This window comes from Cuculus canorus, chromosome 2, assembly GCF_017976375.1.
Source record: "Cuculus canorus isolate bCucCan1 chromosome 2, bCucCan1.pri, whole genome shotgun sequence".
In the NCBI taxonomy this organism is placed as follows: Eukaryota; Metazoa; Chordata; class Aves; order Cuculiformes; family Cuculidae; genus Cuculus; species Cuculus canorus.
The window spans coordinates 25,915,825-25,934,264 of NC_071402.1; the positions used below are offsets into that span (position 1 = coordinate 25,915,825).

The window sequence follows — 18,440 nt, forward strand, 5'->3', positions numbered from 1 at the left end:
GGGGTCACTCCAGAAAGTGTCTGAGGACATGAGACCCCTTAATAAGTACATACATATTTAAGATACTAATGCATTATGTATGTTTGACAGATACACTTTTGCATGTGGAAGAGACTGGAGTCCTGTCTTCTTTAATTATCATCATTTTTAATCTCTAGGGAAAGATCTGGAGAAGGAAGAGAAGCAAACCAACTGGAAGCTCCAGAAACAAGAGAATACACCACATGCTTTCTGAACAAATCAATCCCAAAGTAGAAAAAATATCTTACCACTTAAAGAAGGTGCCATTTGTGAATTTTGTGAAAACCTTGCCTATGATAAGTTAGAACCTGAGTTTTTTGCTGTTACACAGAAATAGAGAGTCTGGTAAGAATTCAGCATTGTGGATTTTTAATTTGTCTCATCAAGAGACAAAACAGAGTCCTGCAACCCGTATTTTCTTCAATCTGAAGGATTTTGGAAAATGACAGTAAGGATAAACTCTCCTACCAGACAGCAGAAAATATTCTGTCCCGAAAGACAGGCAGTAGAATGACGAGATAAAAATACCCAATGGTCATAAAGGGGGTCAAATTTATTTCTGTTGCACATACCATCTTCTTTTCACACAGTTTTCATAGTTTACTATTGTATCTCTCCCACTTGCTGTCATATTTGCCTCTCTCTAACACAAAGCTACAGGACTGCAAGGTTACTTGAAACTACATCATTTATAAAGCAAATTTCATAGTTCTTCCACATAATCTTTGAGGAGTGCAGAATAAAAAAAAAGCGCAGAATAAGTGCAATATGAAGTGGTCTGGGAATAGGACTTTTTCTACTACTTTTATCACTTTGCCTGAAGAATTCAGGGCAAAAGTGAAAGAGTTTCTTAAACCAGACCTATCCTGGCATGGCAGTACAGCAATGCAAGACATTCGGGACAGTCAAATACACCATTTGCCCACATTCTCACAAAATTACATTAGGCACATTTTAAGTGTTCAAAAGAGGCTGCATTTTGATGCTTAAAGCACGCTTCTCAGTCTAACATAGCAAGGTTTCTCTTAAAAGAAAAGTTTTCTCCACCTACAGCTAAGCACATTGAGTTGGCAGATGAAAGGCAGGGAAGAGAACAGGGGCTTCTGTTAGAAACAGATACCACACACCAGCTTTGTCCTATCATCTCATCAACAGAGGAGGCAGCACAACTTGCATTATGAAATAAAGTCTTCTCTGCTATTTGTGAGGTGACTGCAAGTCACTCCTACAAAACAGATTAGTGTTTTCAATTGGTTTTGAAGTGTATTTTTATCTTGAGATGAAAAATAATTTCAGCTGAATTAATGAACTCCTCTTCCACAGCAAGGAAAGAAAAGCTGCTGTGCTAAGATACTACACTGAGTATAATTTGATTTTGAAGCTTTGTTGGTTTTAAATGTGATTGGAGTATGAAAAGTGAGAGGATGATACTTAAACTTCAAGTGTTCTTGTAAGACTAAGCGAATTAGTTTAAAAAAAGTGAACTTAAACCAGTGAGTGATTCTTCCCTTCCAACCGCTTAACTATAAATACAGTTTGCTAGCCATTGCCATTACCCTCCTGCCTGGTACCTTCTTTGGAGTAAAACAGTGAGAATATTAAATGGATTTCTTAAACAAGCTAAAAAATCCTGAACCAACCACATGCAACAACCCCAAAATGCAGCTTAAGAGACTATCAGTATTTATGCCAACAAGAAATTTTTTGTTGCAGATCTCTTCCTAAGCTGTACACTCAAGCTCATCTCCTCCCCTGCCCCCTGGAGGAGGGGAGTTGAAGAGAAATAATCCACAAACAGATTCCCTTGCAGAGAGGGCACCTAATCAGCAGCATACAGATGTTTCTGGGCACCTCATGCATTGGAGCAGAGGAGTGCTTATCCTTTTCCTGACACTCTCCTCCCCTGCAGCATCTAACAGCTCCACACTGTATTTGCGCAGTCTCTGCTGCCCATTCAGGGAATCAGAGGCTGCTGAAGTTGCAGATATTGGAACCCTGGTCTTGCCTGACCATTTTTTATAAAGGCTTTGGAAGTGTTATCTTTCCCCTGTCAAAGTCAAGGGAAACTAGGCAGGAGTTTCGACAGCTATTGCAGCAGGGGACATGCATGCACATGTGCTGGCTGTTAGGCTGCACTTTCAAAACCAAAGAGACACTTCAATATTTCCTTTTTGCAGAGCCAAAATTACCTACAAGCAATCAGCCAACAGAGAGGGGAATGCAGCAGTGTGAAAAGGCTGGGAATCTGAGGAAAGGCATCACAAAAGCCAAACAACTCCCCTATCCCATATTAATTTTCCTCAGAAAACAGTTTCATTGACAATCTTGATCAGTGAGAGATACAGTTCCTAAAAAAGGCCAGCAGAAGCTAGTACCAGGTGTTCAGACACAGTTGTGCCAAGGAATTCTAGATTAGTATAAACACAGTGGGAGGGGAGGAAGAAAGCCATCAACATAAGCAAGAAGGAGAAATGGCTCACACCTTTGCCTCTAATTCGCTAGAGGCAAGGTTTTTAGGCAAGACAGGAAAGTAAAATTGATTGTTTTGTGGACATGTAAGGAACACAATAATAACGTTAACCTGAATTCTAATGAACACACAGGTGGACTCCTATGAACACAGGCACTAGAAGTTACAGACACTTGGAGAAAAGCAGTTAATGGTACAGTCTTTATAATCCCCACACCTTGTTATGTGAAAGGATAGGAGACCATACTTGTGTTTGTGTACAGTGATAATCAACAGTTGTCTCTCCTGGAGAACTGGAAAGAGTTGATCATAGTGGATGAATTCAAGTTCACAATTATAGTGGTATTAGAAAACAGACCTGGCTGTCTAGAGATGCTAAAAGCAATAGCATGCACACACACTCTAAATGAGGCAACAGGCAAAAGACACTATCAAATAACAATTCAGGATGAGAAACAAGGAACTTCTTAATCTTGGTGTGCAGCTGCAGTACCACCTCCTATAATGCTCAGCAAGTTAGTAAAGAGGGCAGAGGGGAAGGCATATTCTACATCAGGGTTGCCTATATAAGATGGAAGAAATTTCCACATAATTTCCTCAGATTCATCACCACAGCTTCACCCACTGCCAGTGCCCTCCAAGACTTCTTCCACCATCTCTTCCATTTCTCAAACTCCTTTCTTAACTATGGGAAAAGAAACCCTGAACTTGGCTCTGAGATGACGTGACACGAGCTAGTACTGCATTTGTGTTCTGTAGTGATCCTCTTTCCCCTCTGTTCTGTTTTTAAGTGTCTTCAGGCAGAAGATGACATTTTTTTATATACTACTTTGCACAAAGGCAATCTGATATTACAGAGTTCCTGGGTACTATCACAGGAAACAAAAGTATCAATATGCAAGATACTCAGGTAACACCTAATAATGGGCTTTCTATTGCCAGAGTTATTTACTACTGGTCATAACTGTGCTCCACGCTGTTTTCAAGATGCTCAGGTTGAGAGAAAAAAATCCTTAAGTTTCAGTATTGCAGTATCCAGATGGTATCCAGCACATTAAACAGGCTGTTCTGGAACACACCTGTGTTTCTACTAATAACATCCAGCAGATACTCCCAGTAAGGAGTTATCCTCACAAACACAGTTCAGAAGTGAATGGCACAAACCATGCACTAGAGGAAGCAAGAGCTGTTTGCCATTTAATGGCTTCTGCACGCCCAATCTTGAGGCAAAAGATGAGTCTTCCACAGGCCGAATAGTCATGCAAAGTTTGTTCACTCCACCCTGAAGGCACTGACAGCGGTGAAAACTGGCTCAGCAAGCTTTGCAAATCAAGCAGCACAGTGAGTATGGGAGGTACAGAGGGTGCAAGAAAAACCCTGCTCCTTTTGTATACTTACACGTGTCTAAAAAGAAGATTTCAACAGACCCAAGTCCCTTTCCCTGCTGAAACATGATCACTTCTCTCAAGTTTGTTACTTGAAATTTCTCATAATTGTGCTGCTGTCACTACTCTTGCACAATATTGACTAAATAAAGCCTGCCAAAAGATTGTCTCCTACATCAAGAACTGGTTTAAGACTAAGTTAGGCAGCAGTAGCACTCAAGATAACAGTTACAACTAGCCTTCCTCAGTCCCTCAAGTTTCATGGTATCTTAAATATTTCCTTACATCAAATTAACACAACTTAGGGGCTATTTGTACATGAACTTGATAATTTCTTGGAGGGGCTGGGAAGGGCGGGATTGATAGAATATGTAAAGCTTTCATCTGAACTCATGGATTTGGAGTGGTTTCACTGTTGTACACAGTTTTAAGTAGTTTGCTGGAAGAGTGAGCCCCAAAAGTACTTTCTAAAAAGAATAACACAGCCAATTGTTTTAATATCTCTGTGCTCTTTTACAAGTTCATGCTTGCCTTGTCCACGAGAAATACTCAGCCAGAAATACATAACCAAGCAGGAACTACTCAGCATGTCACACACTGGAATACATACCATGAACAACTGCACAGCAGGAAGCTCTCTCCCCTGACTAATGGGAGCAATAGAGTACATTCTCCATTTACCTGTAATATGTCATTTAATCACATGTTACCTGTCAAAATAGGCCTTTGCAACACCCCTACTAATTTGAATGACTGTAGAATAATATCCAGCTTTCTCCAGCTCTTTTATATGACAAAAGTTTCCTCCAACTGCTCACAACCATCTTGTATGCAGAACAATGGAAATGTAAGTATTTGAATGGATGTGTTAAGAAGTCATTCTACTACTGCACTTAGGGTCTTCTGCATTTCCAGTTAGTACCCTACCCAACATCAAAACTTTTATCCCCACCAGATGCTAACAAACCTGGACCAACACAGGTTGTGTGGCACAAATCATATTCCCCTCATGCAGTCCCTTTAGCAATGAGGTAGAAGATCTGCACTTACTACAAGAATAACAAGAGCTTGACCCGAGTGCGTGCACTAATCTGCAACTTCATTCCAGCTTACTCCATTTGTTTTTAACTTCTGTTCTCTGCACCAGCACATCCACTTCAAATCCAAGTTAATTTTCATTTAGGTATTTTCTTTTATTTGCTACATAACTGTCTCAGGAGGAAAGAAGCTGTCCAACTTACATGAAGGAAAAAATCTCTGCACAAAACTTTGAACTAGTATTTAGACTTAGCACCTGCTTCAACAATTTATTTTTTTTATCCCAAGCATTACAAGGCTTGCCTAGACTCTCCAGGTACAATTAGCTTATACAGCTTCTAACACCAAGGTGTTTAAATAGGTGCAATTTAGCAAGGTGAGGAACAAAAGTTATTGCATTTGTCAGTAGAAGGAAAACAAAAGTTATTTAACCTTTTGGTCTCTGCATTCTCTGCCCTCAAGACACTGGAGCAATATAGGACAGAGACAGTTAATTTCAGCCATGTTGCATAAACATAGCAAGTTTACAAATAAGAGCAGTTACAAAACAGGACAAATCACTAAGACTACTATAAAACCAGAATGAAGTTATTTAGGTTTAGATACCTTACACAGCATAACGAATCCAGAATTCAGACGCAAGCCGAGATCGTTTGGATAGGCTGACCAAGCCTTTAGAAACCTGAAGGAGATACTACTGACAACCACGAAAACCACCCTCATATGGTACTGACACTGAGGGATTCCTGGCATTCTGGTAACACAGGGTGGTCTCCTCTCACAGCAGGCAGGGAGAGAAGTCTGTCACTGTGCAATGCTCCAGGTAGCTACTGTTGTACAACTATTTCTATACCAGCAAGACATGCAGACGCATGAGGAGAAAGCAAAGGCATCTCTTCGAAACAGCTGAAATAGCCCACTGCCTTTCAGTTCTCCAGCTCATGTCAAAGCCTCCCTGAACAACACATTAAGTTTTTTACCTCAACTTTTAAAGGTCTCTATCATCCAGCTTCTACACTATGCAACACAAGCATTTATCTTGCTTTTCATACTCCTACACTATGCACCACTTTGCCTCAGAGCAAGGGGAGAAGTGATTTTCACCCCTTCAGCAGGGTAAATTAATCTTAACTTGCAGATGGCAAAGAGCGGGCAGTATCCAGTATTCAACCTTATGGTTAAATAAAGGAAAAAAAAATAACCATCACCCTGATATTTTATGTCCCCCAACAAAGGTACAAAGCCCAGGCAATACTAATCCTGCAGTGACAGGTCAAAATAACTCATAAGCCACAGAGCCTGAAAAATACCAACTTCTAATGGCAAGAGCTCTATGGGCACAATAAGCTAGTCAAAGGAAAAGAGTTACTAAAAATGACAACAAAACTCAATAAAAAATGTAAAATAAGAATACTCTCAAATTCCTTTTCCTCTCCTTGCTAGTTAGCTTTTGTAGTCACTGTTTCAATACATCAGTAGGGAAGTCAGGGGTTTTTCACGCTCAAGAGCATGCCTGAGCCAAGGGCTAGAGCCTGCAGCAAGAGGGGAGGCTGAATGGGAAGCAAGGAGAAGACACAGACAGGTCATTCTCAGTCCCAGTTTTGGCTTTGGTAATCGTACATGGCATACAAACAAAACCGAGGTAAGACTGGTAAAGAGACATACAGGACTAGGTTACAGACCACTGGAGACTATTGAGAAAGTAATTGTAGATATTGCTGTCACCGAAAGAGGAAACGTGTTACTGGCTACATCTTGTTGCCAGCCCTGTTTTGCCTTGTGAGGTCAAACACGTACAACTTCCATAAGACTGAACACCATGTGTGCCAGCAGCATCCCTGCCTTAGAGTCACTCCTGAATCAAAGACTCAATACAAGTTCACATCAAAAAAAATTTTTAGGTGGGGGAATGGTTAAGATGGTTGACTATCTAAGTAATGTAATGACTAACCTCACAGCTTCAGTATTAGGATTTGTATCAGTGATTTGAGCAAGTGCACCAGTTACACTAACCGTGAAGTTTAAATAGACAAAATAAAGGTAGTAAAGAAAGTCTACAGAAATCAAAATAAATACAGGATTTTACTGATGGGAACATGCATCCTTATATTTTTTCATCTTTATCTCTGAGAGAAAGCCCAGTGCAGCTCCGAGTCACTCATTAGTTTTATACCATCCCTAAATATATGTTGCAAGTATTACTCACATATCTGTTACAAAATTCAGCCAAAGCTGGAACAGCAGTAGACACTTAAAAGGATACATTCTGTCATTGCTGCAACATCGAGTTTGCTGAGGTCAGGTGAGCCAGGGCAACACTTCTTGAACTCTTTCCGCAAGTCAAAAAAGGAGTAGAAGCATTCAGGCAGTGAAATATTCTGCAAAAGAACAAAGTAACTACTGTCAGCTAGGGTGAGTTTAGTCTACTTTGTCTTTAAATACCAAATTTGCTAACAATTTCCTTCTAACACAGAGAACACACAGCTTTTGCTACGGAGAACCTTACACAGCTCTTCTTAGCCTTGTAAGTACACTTACAAATTATTTTGCCTGAGCAGCTTCCTTTCCATGTGGTTTCAAAACAGAAATGTGCTTTTTCACTGCCAGAGACACATTTGCTATTATTACTAGTGCCTCAAATCCAATATATATGTAGGAGAGCAAACGCCCGCTATTGCAACATTTATCATCAATTCTTGATTCAAATTTCAACTGTAAAAAGCCAGAGGGCACTCAGTTCAGTTTATAGAGCCAAGCAAATTTTGCAACACTAGAAGACACTTTGGTTTACAGTCAAGGCTGAGTTTTCAGAGAAGAGTCATACTTGAAATATTTATTCCATTAAAGAAAAAAAAAAAAAACACCCCCCCAACTGTGTGCACGTGAAGTACAGAGACTGTCAGTCTATGCACATGGTAACTGCTTTAACTGTAGCACATGAAGCCAGGAGCAAGTTATGCAGCCCACTGGAAGTCAATAAAATCCTTTTTGCCCCACCACTACATACACATACCACGCACTTAAATATATGGCAAATTTTGAGGGGGAGGTCTTTAAGCCAACACAACTCCCCTCTCCTTCAGTTAGCTCTTCACTCCAGAGCTTCCCCATAGACTTGGGGCATTTCATATTCCACTTGAGCATTTGTTGTCTGCAATGCCTTTCTAAACCAAAGGTAAGGACTTTCTGTGCTTTAAGGAGTAGTTAGCATCTAGGCATTACAACAGAATGACAGGATATGTGACAGCACATTTAGGGAACTCAAAGAAAGAAGTTTAGGCTCTAAAACAAGTTTGGCTTTCAGAACATTAAAGCTTATCTTAGCCTATGGACAGGTGCATTAGGCAAATGATACTCTTTTAAGACAAGCTTATGAAAATGCAGATGCGCTTGCCAAGATTTCCTGTTGTAGTTTTAGCATAGCTATTTTTCTTTCTCCATGAGAGATCAAGTTCTGTACTTCACAGACATTCAGTTGGAACAGTTGATGCCAATTTGTTCTCTGAATACCATGAGCTGCTAGATTGGTTCAGACAGAGCATCTTAAAAAAAAATATATTCTCAGGAGCCTGGTGTTTTCTGCCTGTCTGCGTTTTAGTGATCCCCCACCCCAGCCTCAGGATTAGGGTGTTCACTAAATAACTACTACCAGTCTCATCAACATCTGGTTTACTTAATCTATAGGCAGCACAAGAGTAGATTTCAAATGTGTAATTCTTATTAGTAAGAAAAGACTTCATTGAAGATTTGATTCTTATCAGTGACCCTGTGATGAGAGGGGGTAAAAAGAATGCCTATCCCTGACACTAAACAAACTTAAATAATTGTCCCTTCTTTTATCTACATAATTTAAGTGCATGGAGAGGTTAACTATATAAAACACACACCCATTACATGTGAGAAGAAAGTCTGCTAAAAACCTCTTTCTGCATTTTTTTTTCACATTATGCCCTAAGTTAAACATATAAGAACTATCCCTTCACTATGACTCATGCTCACTGCTTCTTTTCTAAACCTTCAAAGGAATACTTACAGCATCAACAAGTGTTAAAACCAAATTCATTCAATATCAGCTTTCTAAGAGTGAAGGCTTGCACCAGTGCCCCTTCAAAAAAGAAGCAGCACATTGATTGACACAAGAGATCAGTTGCAAGGAGAGGAGCAGAACAGCTCAGAGCAACGCATGTTCATAGCAAGTCACAAAATTATGCGTTATTAACATTGAAGCAATTATTTCAGGACTAGAGACTCTGCATATTGCTGCAACCCTATCACTAATGAAAAGTAGTCAAGACTTCAATAACACTATTAGTGACTTGGCAACTCCGAAGTTAAAAAAACCTCTAGATTACAGGACTAGTCATCACTCAGCCTGCCACAAACGACTGCTCAGCTCCTCGCAAACATCAGCTCCTCGCAAATACAAGCGCCACCCTCAGAGCGTCAACCGAATACACAAAGATCGAAAGCTGCTGAAGCTAATGGTGAATGCAATATATTTAAAAAGGCAATTTATGATTAAAGTGGTTAACTATTTGGCAACACTTTTAAATTCCCACTCATTAACCCATTGTAGTTGTTACAGCTGTAGAAGCTAGGAGCAACACGTTGACCCAGTACTTGTTTCTCAAACTTAAATCAGAGGAAAGATTTTCTCGAGTTAACATAAGAAGGCATCTTAGGGCTACATAACCATGGGGCACTGCCTATACCTTCCACATGGACAGGTTCTTCAGTCTGGTAGGCATATTAACATGAGCAATATTTGTGTTGCGATTGTGTGGAGGCAGCCTCCTGCTAAAGGGAAATTGCAAGAAATCGCATAACGCGCAGCAAGAGTCAAAATTAAGCTACAACTACATACCTTTTTGGAAGCTTCAGGGTGCAGAACCTGCCTGATGTGCAGCTGTCCATCAGTACAGAAACAGAACGAAGTACCTACACCAATGTTCAACTCGTTGCTCACGGACTGATTAAACTGAAAGCAGGAATAAGAAGCATACAGGTGAAATATACCAGACTGGCTGCAGCAGGGGGTGTCATCAACTGGTAAATGTTATTCCCAGACAGCAAGAACGTGGAGCTGGAATTGGTCTTTTGTACGAGCCTAGTTTTTCGCTTTGGCAAGTTTCTTTCTTACTAGCTAAGCACACAACTTTAATGGCGGGAGTTTGGGGTGCAGAACTAGAGGATCTCTAAGGTCCCTTCCAACCCAAACCATTCTATGATTCACTATAATTATCTTCACAAGGAAATCGCCCTTTCCCCTGCCTTCTAATGAGAGTGGCCACAAAGATAGCCCGATCACAGAAAAGAATTCTTTCCAAGGACCATTTGCAAGAGCACTACAAGGAGACAAAAAGCTGATTGCGGAGAGTTGAGGGAGTTCTGTGGCACAAGAGCCTTTCAGACAGGGCAATCAAGAAGGTTGGAAAAGAGATGGGCTTTCAGCTCAATGAGAATCACACGCCGTTTATCTACGCGCTTTGGCGCTGTCTCCTTCTGATGAGCCACCAAAAGCCTTAACAGGGCCTGCCAGCACTCAGCCTTTCCAGGGGGCACCTGGGCACGGCCTCCGCCAACACCAGCTGGGATTAGCCTTCAGCTGAGACTCGGAGTTCAGCATGGCAGGAAACCAGGGGAGGGGGGTTTTTGGCCCTGACCTTCCCCTCTTGGAGTTCAATGCCTCTCGAGTCTCGAATGAGCAAAGGGTGAAGGAAAAAATCCCAACAAAGCCCACCACAGACCAGGCTGCCAGCCCCAAACCCGCCTCTGGTGCCCCTGTGCTCACTGGTTGTGGTGGAGGGGATAAACGGCTGATAAGGCTGCCTCTATCCCACCAGGGAGCCCCAGCAGCCAGTCGTGGGGTGTCACCTGTCGCAGCGCCTGCTCCAGCGGCGGAGCCAGCGCCAGGCTCTCCACGTCCACCTGGGTGATCTCATGGCACTCAGCCGTCAGCTCCATGTGGTCAGGCCGGACCAGAAGGTCGTGCAGCTGCCCCAGCTCCAGAGAAAGCAGAGGAGGAGCGAGTCAGCTCCCCAGGCTGGAGCTGCCCGCCAGCAGCCCCATATCCCTGCCCTCCACCAGCCGCTCCAGCGCGGCTGCGGCTCGGGGCGCTCCCCCACCGGGACAAAGATACCTCCTTACTCCTCAGGTCGACCACTTTCCATAAGAGCTGGAGCAGCTCTCGCTCATCCGAGCCCAGCCTCGCCCCGTTGGTGCCCGCCGTGGTCACGAAGAGGATCACCAGGTAGTCGGGAGATGCCGTCATGGTGCCACCGGGGAGAAGGATAAAAAGCCGGAGGGGGGGAAGGAAGGGAGGGGGAGAGAAACAAGAGTGGAAAAAGAAAAGAAGGGAGCGGGAACCGAAGAGACCAGAAACTTTCCCTGCTTCCAAGCGAGCCCCCCCCCCGCAGCCCAGGAGGCTCACGGTGACCCCTCTCCCGCCCCCCGATCGCGGTTCTCTCTCCCCCCGGGGCGGGCGGCGGCCGCTCCCACGCCGGCTGCGCCCCTAGCAGCGCAATGGCTGCGGGCTTTGAGCGCGGGGCCGCGGCTCTACCTGCCCGCCCCCTCCCCACGTGGTGCAGGTAGCGCACACCTGGGCCGCCGCCCATTGGCCCCGCCGAGAGGGGACGTGGCAGGCGCGGCGGGGGCGGCCGGCGGAGAGGGGTCGGGGGGGAGGGCAGTGATGGGGTAGGGGTCTTGATGGGGGGAGTGGGGTCGTGATAGGGTGGGGAGTGGGGTGGTGATGAGGGGGAGTGGGGGTCCTTATGGGGGTTGGGGACAGTGATTGGGGGGAGTGTGGGCAGTGATGGGCGGGAGTGGGGGTCGTGATTGGGGGGTGAGTAGGGGGCAGTGACTGGGTGGGAGAGGGTGCAGTGACGGGGAAGTGGGGGCAGTGATGAGGAATATTGAGGGTCGTGATGGTGAGGGAGTGGGGCAGTGATGAGGGTCGTGATTGGGAGGCAATGGGGGCAGTGATTGCGGGGGGCGGGCAGAGTGGGGGCAGAGATCGTGGAGGGGAGCGAGGGTCGTGACTCTGGGGGGGGGGGAGTAGGGGCAGTGATGGGGGAGTGGGGAGGCAGGTGCCGTGACAGCGGGAGGGGGGCAGAACGGGGGTCGTGATAGCAGAGGGGCGAGTGGGGGCAGTGATCGCGGGCGGCAGGAGCGATTCGTCGAAGCTGGGGGCAGTGATTGCGCCCCGGAGCAGCCCCACCTCCCGCCGCCGGGGCGGCTCCGCTCCGCCGGGCGCTCCTGCCGAGACACGTCGCGGGCGGGAGGGGCGCCCTCGGGCCGCTCCCCCGCAGGAGCCGAGCGCGGCCGGAACAGCTCCCGCAGCCCGGGCGGGGCGGCCTTTTCTGTAGCATTGGAGAACGGAAAGCTCCGAGATCTTATAGCGACCTTCCAGTACCGGACGGGACTGCAAGAAAGCTGGGGAGGGACTGTTCACAAAGGCTTGTAGTGATAGGACGAGAGGCAATGGCTATAAACTGGAGAGGGGCAGATTTAGACTAGACATAAGGAATAATTTCTTCACTCTGAGGGTGGTGAGGCACTGGCACAGGTTGCCCAGGGAAGGTGTGCATGCCGCATCCCTGGAGATGTTCAAAGCCAGGTTGGATGAGCCTTGGGCAGCCTGGTCTAGTGGGAAGTGTCCCTGCCCATGGCAGGGGAGGTGGAACTGGATGTTCTTTAAGGTCCCTTCCAACCCAAACTATTCTATGATCCCAGCTTCTGCATTGTCCTAGCGCTGAGAATGTTAAGAGACGGCTGGCTTGGCTGTTGCGGCCCTCCCTCGATGAATCGTGGTAGTTCGAATCCCTGTGACAACAAGCTGTCTTCTAGTGATCATTGTTTCACTGTGAAATTTACAATTGAAATGCCTACTGCACACAACTGGGGGGGTGGTGGTGTTGCTGTTTTGGTTTTTTTTATGGCAAATAGCCGAAAAGGTCACTGAATGTGAGGTAAACAAGTAGCACTAACTTTCCCCAAGGAAATCCTGTAGTGCACTTAGTTCTTTAAAACCCTGGCTGCATATTTCCAACTTCATAGTGGTGATGTAGCTTCAATTTTTTTACTGAGATGGTGGTGCACATCACGCTTTTCTTTATCACCATTCCTTCTGCTGGTGCAGGTTCAAAGCTTGCACCACCTTTTATCAACATATACATGTTGGTTGGTTTCATAGAATCATAGAATAATTTGTGTTGGAAGGGACTTTAAAGATGATCAGGTTCCAACTCCCCTGCCATGGATAGGGACACCTCCCACTGGATCAGGCTGCCCAAGGCCCCATCCAACCTGGCCTTGAACACCTCCAGGGATGGGGCAGCCAAAACTTGCCTGAGAAACCCGTTCCAGTGCCTCACCACCCTCATAGGGAAGAAATTCCTCCTAATGTCTAGTGCAAATCTGCCCCTCTGCAGTTCATAGCTGTTGGCCGCTAGTCCTGTCGCTACAAGCCTTTTACAAAGTCCCTCCCCACCTTTCTTGGGGCCCCCTTCAGGTACTGGAGGGTCACTATAAGCTCTTCTCAGAGCTTTCTCTTCTCCAGGCTGAACAACCCCGACTTTCTCAGCCTGTCCTCGTGTGGGAGGTGCTTCAGCCCTCTGATCGTCCTTGTAGCCCTCTTACAGGAAGTTTGGCAGGAAGGGAGAGGGTGTGTTTCACCAGCACTGGCAATCTTGTCAGCCACTGACTTGCCCACATAGCACCCGGCACCCTCGTCCTGCCCTGCTGCAGTTTGGTGCAGCCAGTGTCTCCTTGCTGGGACTGCCACCAAATTCCTGCTTGATGGTTTATGTGCTTCAATAGACAGTCTTTGCATGATGGAAGATGGCTGGAGCAATTTTCTACCTTTTTAGCCTAAGATTTTGAAAATGGCATTCACTGGTAGCAGTTACTGCAACTTGAGGGATAAAGATGGCAAATTGATTCCTCCACTTTTTAAACTTTTTTGCTCAGGGCTGCGGTTAGGTAGTGGACAGGTACAGTTGGACTTGGCGGTCTCAAAGGTCTTTTCCAGCCGAACGATTCTGTGATTCTAAAAGTGTCAGCTGAAATTTGCCATATGAATCTGGCACCAGGAAACATCAAAGCTCATCATGCCCTTTTTGCTAAGGGGTCAGAATGTCTGGTTTTCTTTATGCTTTTGTCTTCTGACTTTCTGATGTGTTGAGCAAAACATTCATGAAGCAGAACACCAGGGTGTGTGCCCTCAGCGGTGTCTGCAGCTGATTTGTTCACAGCGTGTCAGGAGTGGTGTTGGTCCTTGCACAGGGAGTTGTTCAGTGTCCTTTGCCCAGCTTGGAGCAAAGGGATTCGATGATAGAGAGAATGTCTTTGCACAGTGCTCCTTTCAAGTCAGTTTAGCCCAACCTCTTCTTAATAAAACTTTATACTTCCGTAAAAAAGTCCAGAAGTACATTTCTGAAATGGCTTCACATCAGAAACAGCATGACCAGCAGGTCCAGGGTGGTTATTCTCCCTCTGTACTCAGTGCTGGTGAGACCGCACCTTGAGTACTGTGTTCAGTTCTGGGCCCTTCACCACAAGAAGGATGTTGAGGCTCTGGAGCGTGTCCAGAGAAGAGCAACGAAGCTGGTGAGAACAAGTCTTATGAGGAGCAGCTGAAGGAATGGGTGTTGTTTAGCCTGGAGAAGAGGAGGCTGAGGGGAGACCTTATTGCTCTCTACAACTACCTGAAAGGAGGTTGTGGAGAGGAGGGAGCTGGCCTCTTCTCCCATGTGACAGGACAAGGGGGAATGAATGGCCTGAAGCTTTGCCAGGGGAGGTTCAGGCTGGATATCAGAAAAAAAATTTTCATGGAAAGAGTCATCGGGCACTGGAACAGGCTGCCCAGGGAGGTGGTTGAGTCACCTTCCCTGGAGGTGTTTAAGGAATGGGTGGATGAGGTGCTTAAGGGCATAGTTTAGGGGTTGTTAGGAATGGTTAGATTCAATGGTCAGAGAGATCTTTTCCAACCTGGTGATTCTATGATTCTATGATAAATAGTGCTTGCTTGGTTGGCTTTTGGTGAAACTTAATCATCCGTTAGAGATGGTTTCCTTCCCAATGCCTGCTTAGCTTTTGTGATACCACCCTTGTCTTTGTGAGAACCATTTCTGGATGGGTAGGTGTTCCTTTACTTGTGATTTACACATTTCTTTTTTCCTTCTCTCTTATGCCTCATTGCCTTGTCTTATCTTGCCTTTTCTAGGAACCTCAGACTCTCCAGCTTATTGCTACTGCAGGCTGCCATGATATATAGTAACCCCTTTCATAGGTAAAGCTGGAACTTAAAAATATTTTTAATTCCCATTATGTCTTTTAACCTATGCTTTATTTATTTATTTTAGAAGCCACTTACTGTTAACTGCTACTGTAGTGACATTACCTTTTATTTTTCTCTTTCTTGAGTAACACATTCCCTAAAGTGCCTGTTTTCCAGTCAGTTCCCATTCCACCCTCTTTCTTTCATGCCTGCAGTATCTGGTCTGACAACACGCACCAGTCATTCAGGTTCCTGTTTTGTGTTGGCCAGGCTCCTGCCATTCATGTGCTGCCATTCCAGTTGCATCTCCCCGGCCGCTCATTATCCCCAGGCCTGGTTAAGCATAGCCTTTGCATGAAGTGCCATCTTCCACCAGTGCTGTTACGTACAGGAGTGTACTAGGGCACTTCAAGGCATGACAACTTCTCAAGGCTCCTCCTAGCACCTTATTGCTGTACTTCTCTGATATTCCTTCTGTTTCTTGCCTGCTGCCTGTCTGCCTAGCTTCCAGTTCCCTTTGCTAACCTCAGTGTAACTGTTTGTCTGTCCTTTTTGATTAGTTATGGTTTCCTACCACGCATCCTTTTGTGTCATTTTCTATTTCAGGACATTTCTGAAACTACTCACACCTTCCACTATGCCACAGAGCTGGTCTTAATGCCATCCTCTGATCACAGCCGCAGACCTACATGCCCTACTATCTATTTCCTCTACGTTCCTGAAGCTTCTTCCTCTCACCCATGGACCCCATTCCTCCCCATTTTATTTTGAACAAACCCATGACTTTGCACATCTCCCTGTCTCCAGGTTTTTCCTGTGAGTTCTGTGTTTCCCACCCCACCTTATTCCTCCGTAGGAGGGTCTTCAATTCACCACAATACCACCTGCAACTCTGTTATCCTTTCCTGCACAGACATTTGGTCCATGCCACATCTCCCACCTGTATCACTCTTCCCCATCAATGTTTTCCTTCACAATATCAACTTTTTACAAATGGAATGGGAGAATCTGTGGAGCTGAATCATTTTGTCAGAACGTGTTAATGGTTACCACCAACTGTTTTTTAAATCTCTCTACGATAATTGCTGCTACTAAGCGAAATTTGTTTTCTCCACTTTCATCAGTCAATAAGTAACACTCTACCGATACCCAAATTGTTCCCTGAAATCCTGCAACTGGGTGTGACATTCAAACACTGCTGCTTTACCTTGCAGCAAAGAAATGTCACTGACTCGTAAGCCCAGCCATGTGCTGAAATCAATGAAATTGTCTTCAGAGTCGTCTGAATTTAATCCAGCAAAGCTGATTCTTCTCATATTCAAAGACAAAGCTGTTGTAGCAGCAAGGGTGTCACTGCAGATACTATAAAAATACACAGCTGGAATTTCTCTGTTAGTTACTGAAACTACTTGCGCTAGCTGACCTGGTTGCAATACTGTCCCAGGCTGTCCCAGGAGAGAAGCCATCTGACTGGGAATGCCTTCCTCTGGCACAATGGTATGCACTACAATGTCCATGTTTGAAGTAGATCTGCAAAGCTACTCATACAGTAGTCACCAAAGAGCCCAGTAGTCACCAAAGAGCCCATAAACATGACCAAACTAAGCCTTGGCAAGTGTCATTAGCAGCTGTGAAGCACTGTGTTGCTTTAGCAAAATATTTACACAATCAAGTTTTGGTTTTCTACATACAAAATTTATATTTAACTATAGGACTTTAGATCTGTTTATCCATCAGCTCAAGAGAGGGTCCCAGCTAGAAGCCAGAACGGGAATGGGCAAACCTGCCAGCATGGCTAAGGAGGCCTAATTCTCAAATTCTAAAATGTTTCTGTGAAGAGATTTGCAGTATTTTAACTACATCCATCCGTTGAAACAGTATGAAAGGACAGGACCAGGACTGTGCTTGCAGTGGATTCAGAAGCAATTCAGGTTGATGAGTCTCCCTGCACTGCCACAGAACGAACACCTCTTCAGATGTACCAATAAAACTGGTTGTGGAACTGTGCATCGTGGCCCAGCTTCCCCACGCACAGCATGGGGACAGGAACTTCTTGAACGAGTTTCACCGCTGGAAATGGATATGTTGAACCACACCCTTGTTTAAACTGATGCAACGTTTTCACATGAAGTCCAACCTAGATGACTGCCACTCCTGGTGCAAGTGAAAATCTGGGGTGCCGAGTCAGCAAGCCCAGCTACCAAGACAAAAAGGGACTCACCAATTCCTGGTGCACACACAAAACAGTATATTTTATTCCGAAGCTGTTCTAGAAACAGGTCATAGATAAGATTGCCCAGGGCAGTTGTGGCTGCCCCATCCCTGGAGGTGTTCAAGGCCAGGCTGGATGGGGCCTCAGACCCTGGTGGGAGGTGTCCCTGCCCATGGCAGGGCGGTTGGAACTTGATCATCTTTAAAGTCCCTTCCAACACAAACTATTCTGTAATTCTATGATTCTGTGAAGATACGATGATCACCACTAAGGCAAGTGCAGGGATGAGGATGAGGCTCCTGCTGGTGGTTCAGAGATGTTACACACCCTTTATAGACTCCTCTAAAGGCACACGGTGTGGTTTTGCTGTTATGGACATAGAGCTTGTACACAGAACTGGTGTAACCACACACCGCTTACACAAGATCAGGTCCACATCGTCCTCCTGGCCCCGGCCGGCGTTGGCCTCGGCCTCGCGTCTCCAATGCACACAGGGCTTCGTTGCTGTTGCTGTTGGCGCTGGGTGCTAACAAGAACATCGAGAGCTGAGGAAAGGTTGGAATTATCCTACGTGCGCTTGAGAGAAGTGACCATTTCCTACACCTGAACAGGGTGGGTTTTGAGCACGGGAAGGCCGCAAAGGGGATTTCTCTAGCAGCTCCGGGCACTGTCGGTGTGGAGCTGGAGCAAAGCGTTGTAAGGCGAGAGGAGGCGAGAGGCGAGGCGTGGAGCCGGCTGGGAGGCGCTCCAGGCTGGGTCACCGGGACGTGGGGGCACCTGAGGGCACCAGCCCCGCTCCCGCGCAGGCAGCCAGCTCGCCTTCACACGGGGCGGGTGCGCCTGGCGGCCCCACACCCCTCCCGGGCCGGGAGGCAGCGGGTTTGACGTCTCGACCATGGCACCGCCGCCGCCAGCTCGGCTCCGTCTCCCCGCCCGGCGCGGAGGGCGGCACCGCGAGCCACAGGCCACGCCCCTATGACCGCACCCCTCGCGCCGTGCTCCCAGCGCAATAACCGAGCCCCCATATGGCCACGCCCC

General features: G+C 45.9%; 1 protein-coding gene across 5 annotated transcripts in view; it reads right to left on the minus strand.

Moving 5' to 3' along the window:
• Nucleotides 1–11,333, minus strand: part of ESRP1 (epithelial splicing regulatory protein 1) — a 54,323-nt gene extending 42,990 nt beyond the window's left edge. For 3 of the 5 annotated variants that reach the window (XM_054059484.1, XM_054059485.1, XM_054059483.1), the window contains exons 1-4: nt 11,054–11,332; nt 10,789–10,917; nt 9,779–9,892; nt 7,178–7,292 (exon numbers count right to left, since the gene is read on the minus strand). In XM_054059484.1, coding sequence (XP_053915459.1) covers nt 7,178–7,292; nt 9,779–9,892; nt 10,789–10,917; nt 11,054–11,185 — 490 coding nt within the window. In that variant the 5' untranslated portion in view covers nt 11,186–11,332. Of the gene's footprint in view, nt 1–7,177; nt 7,293–9,778; nt 9,893–10,788; nt 10,918–11,053 lie in introns of all 5 variants that reach the window. The other 2 variants (XM_054059486.1, XM_009558021.2) reach the window with 2 other exon arrangements.
• Nucleotides 11,334–18,440: the final 7,107 nt, after the last annotated feature.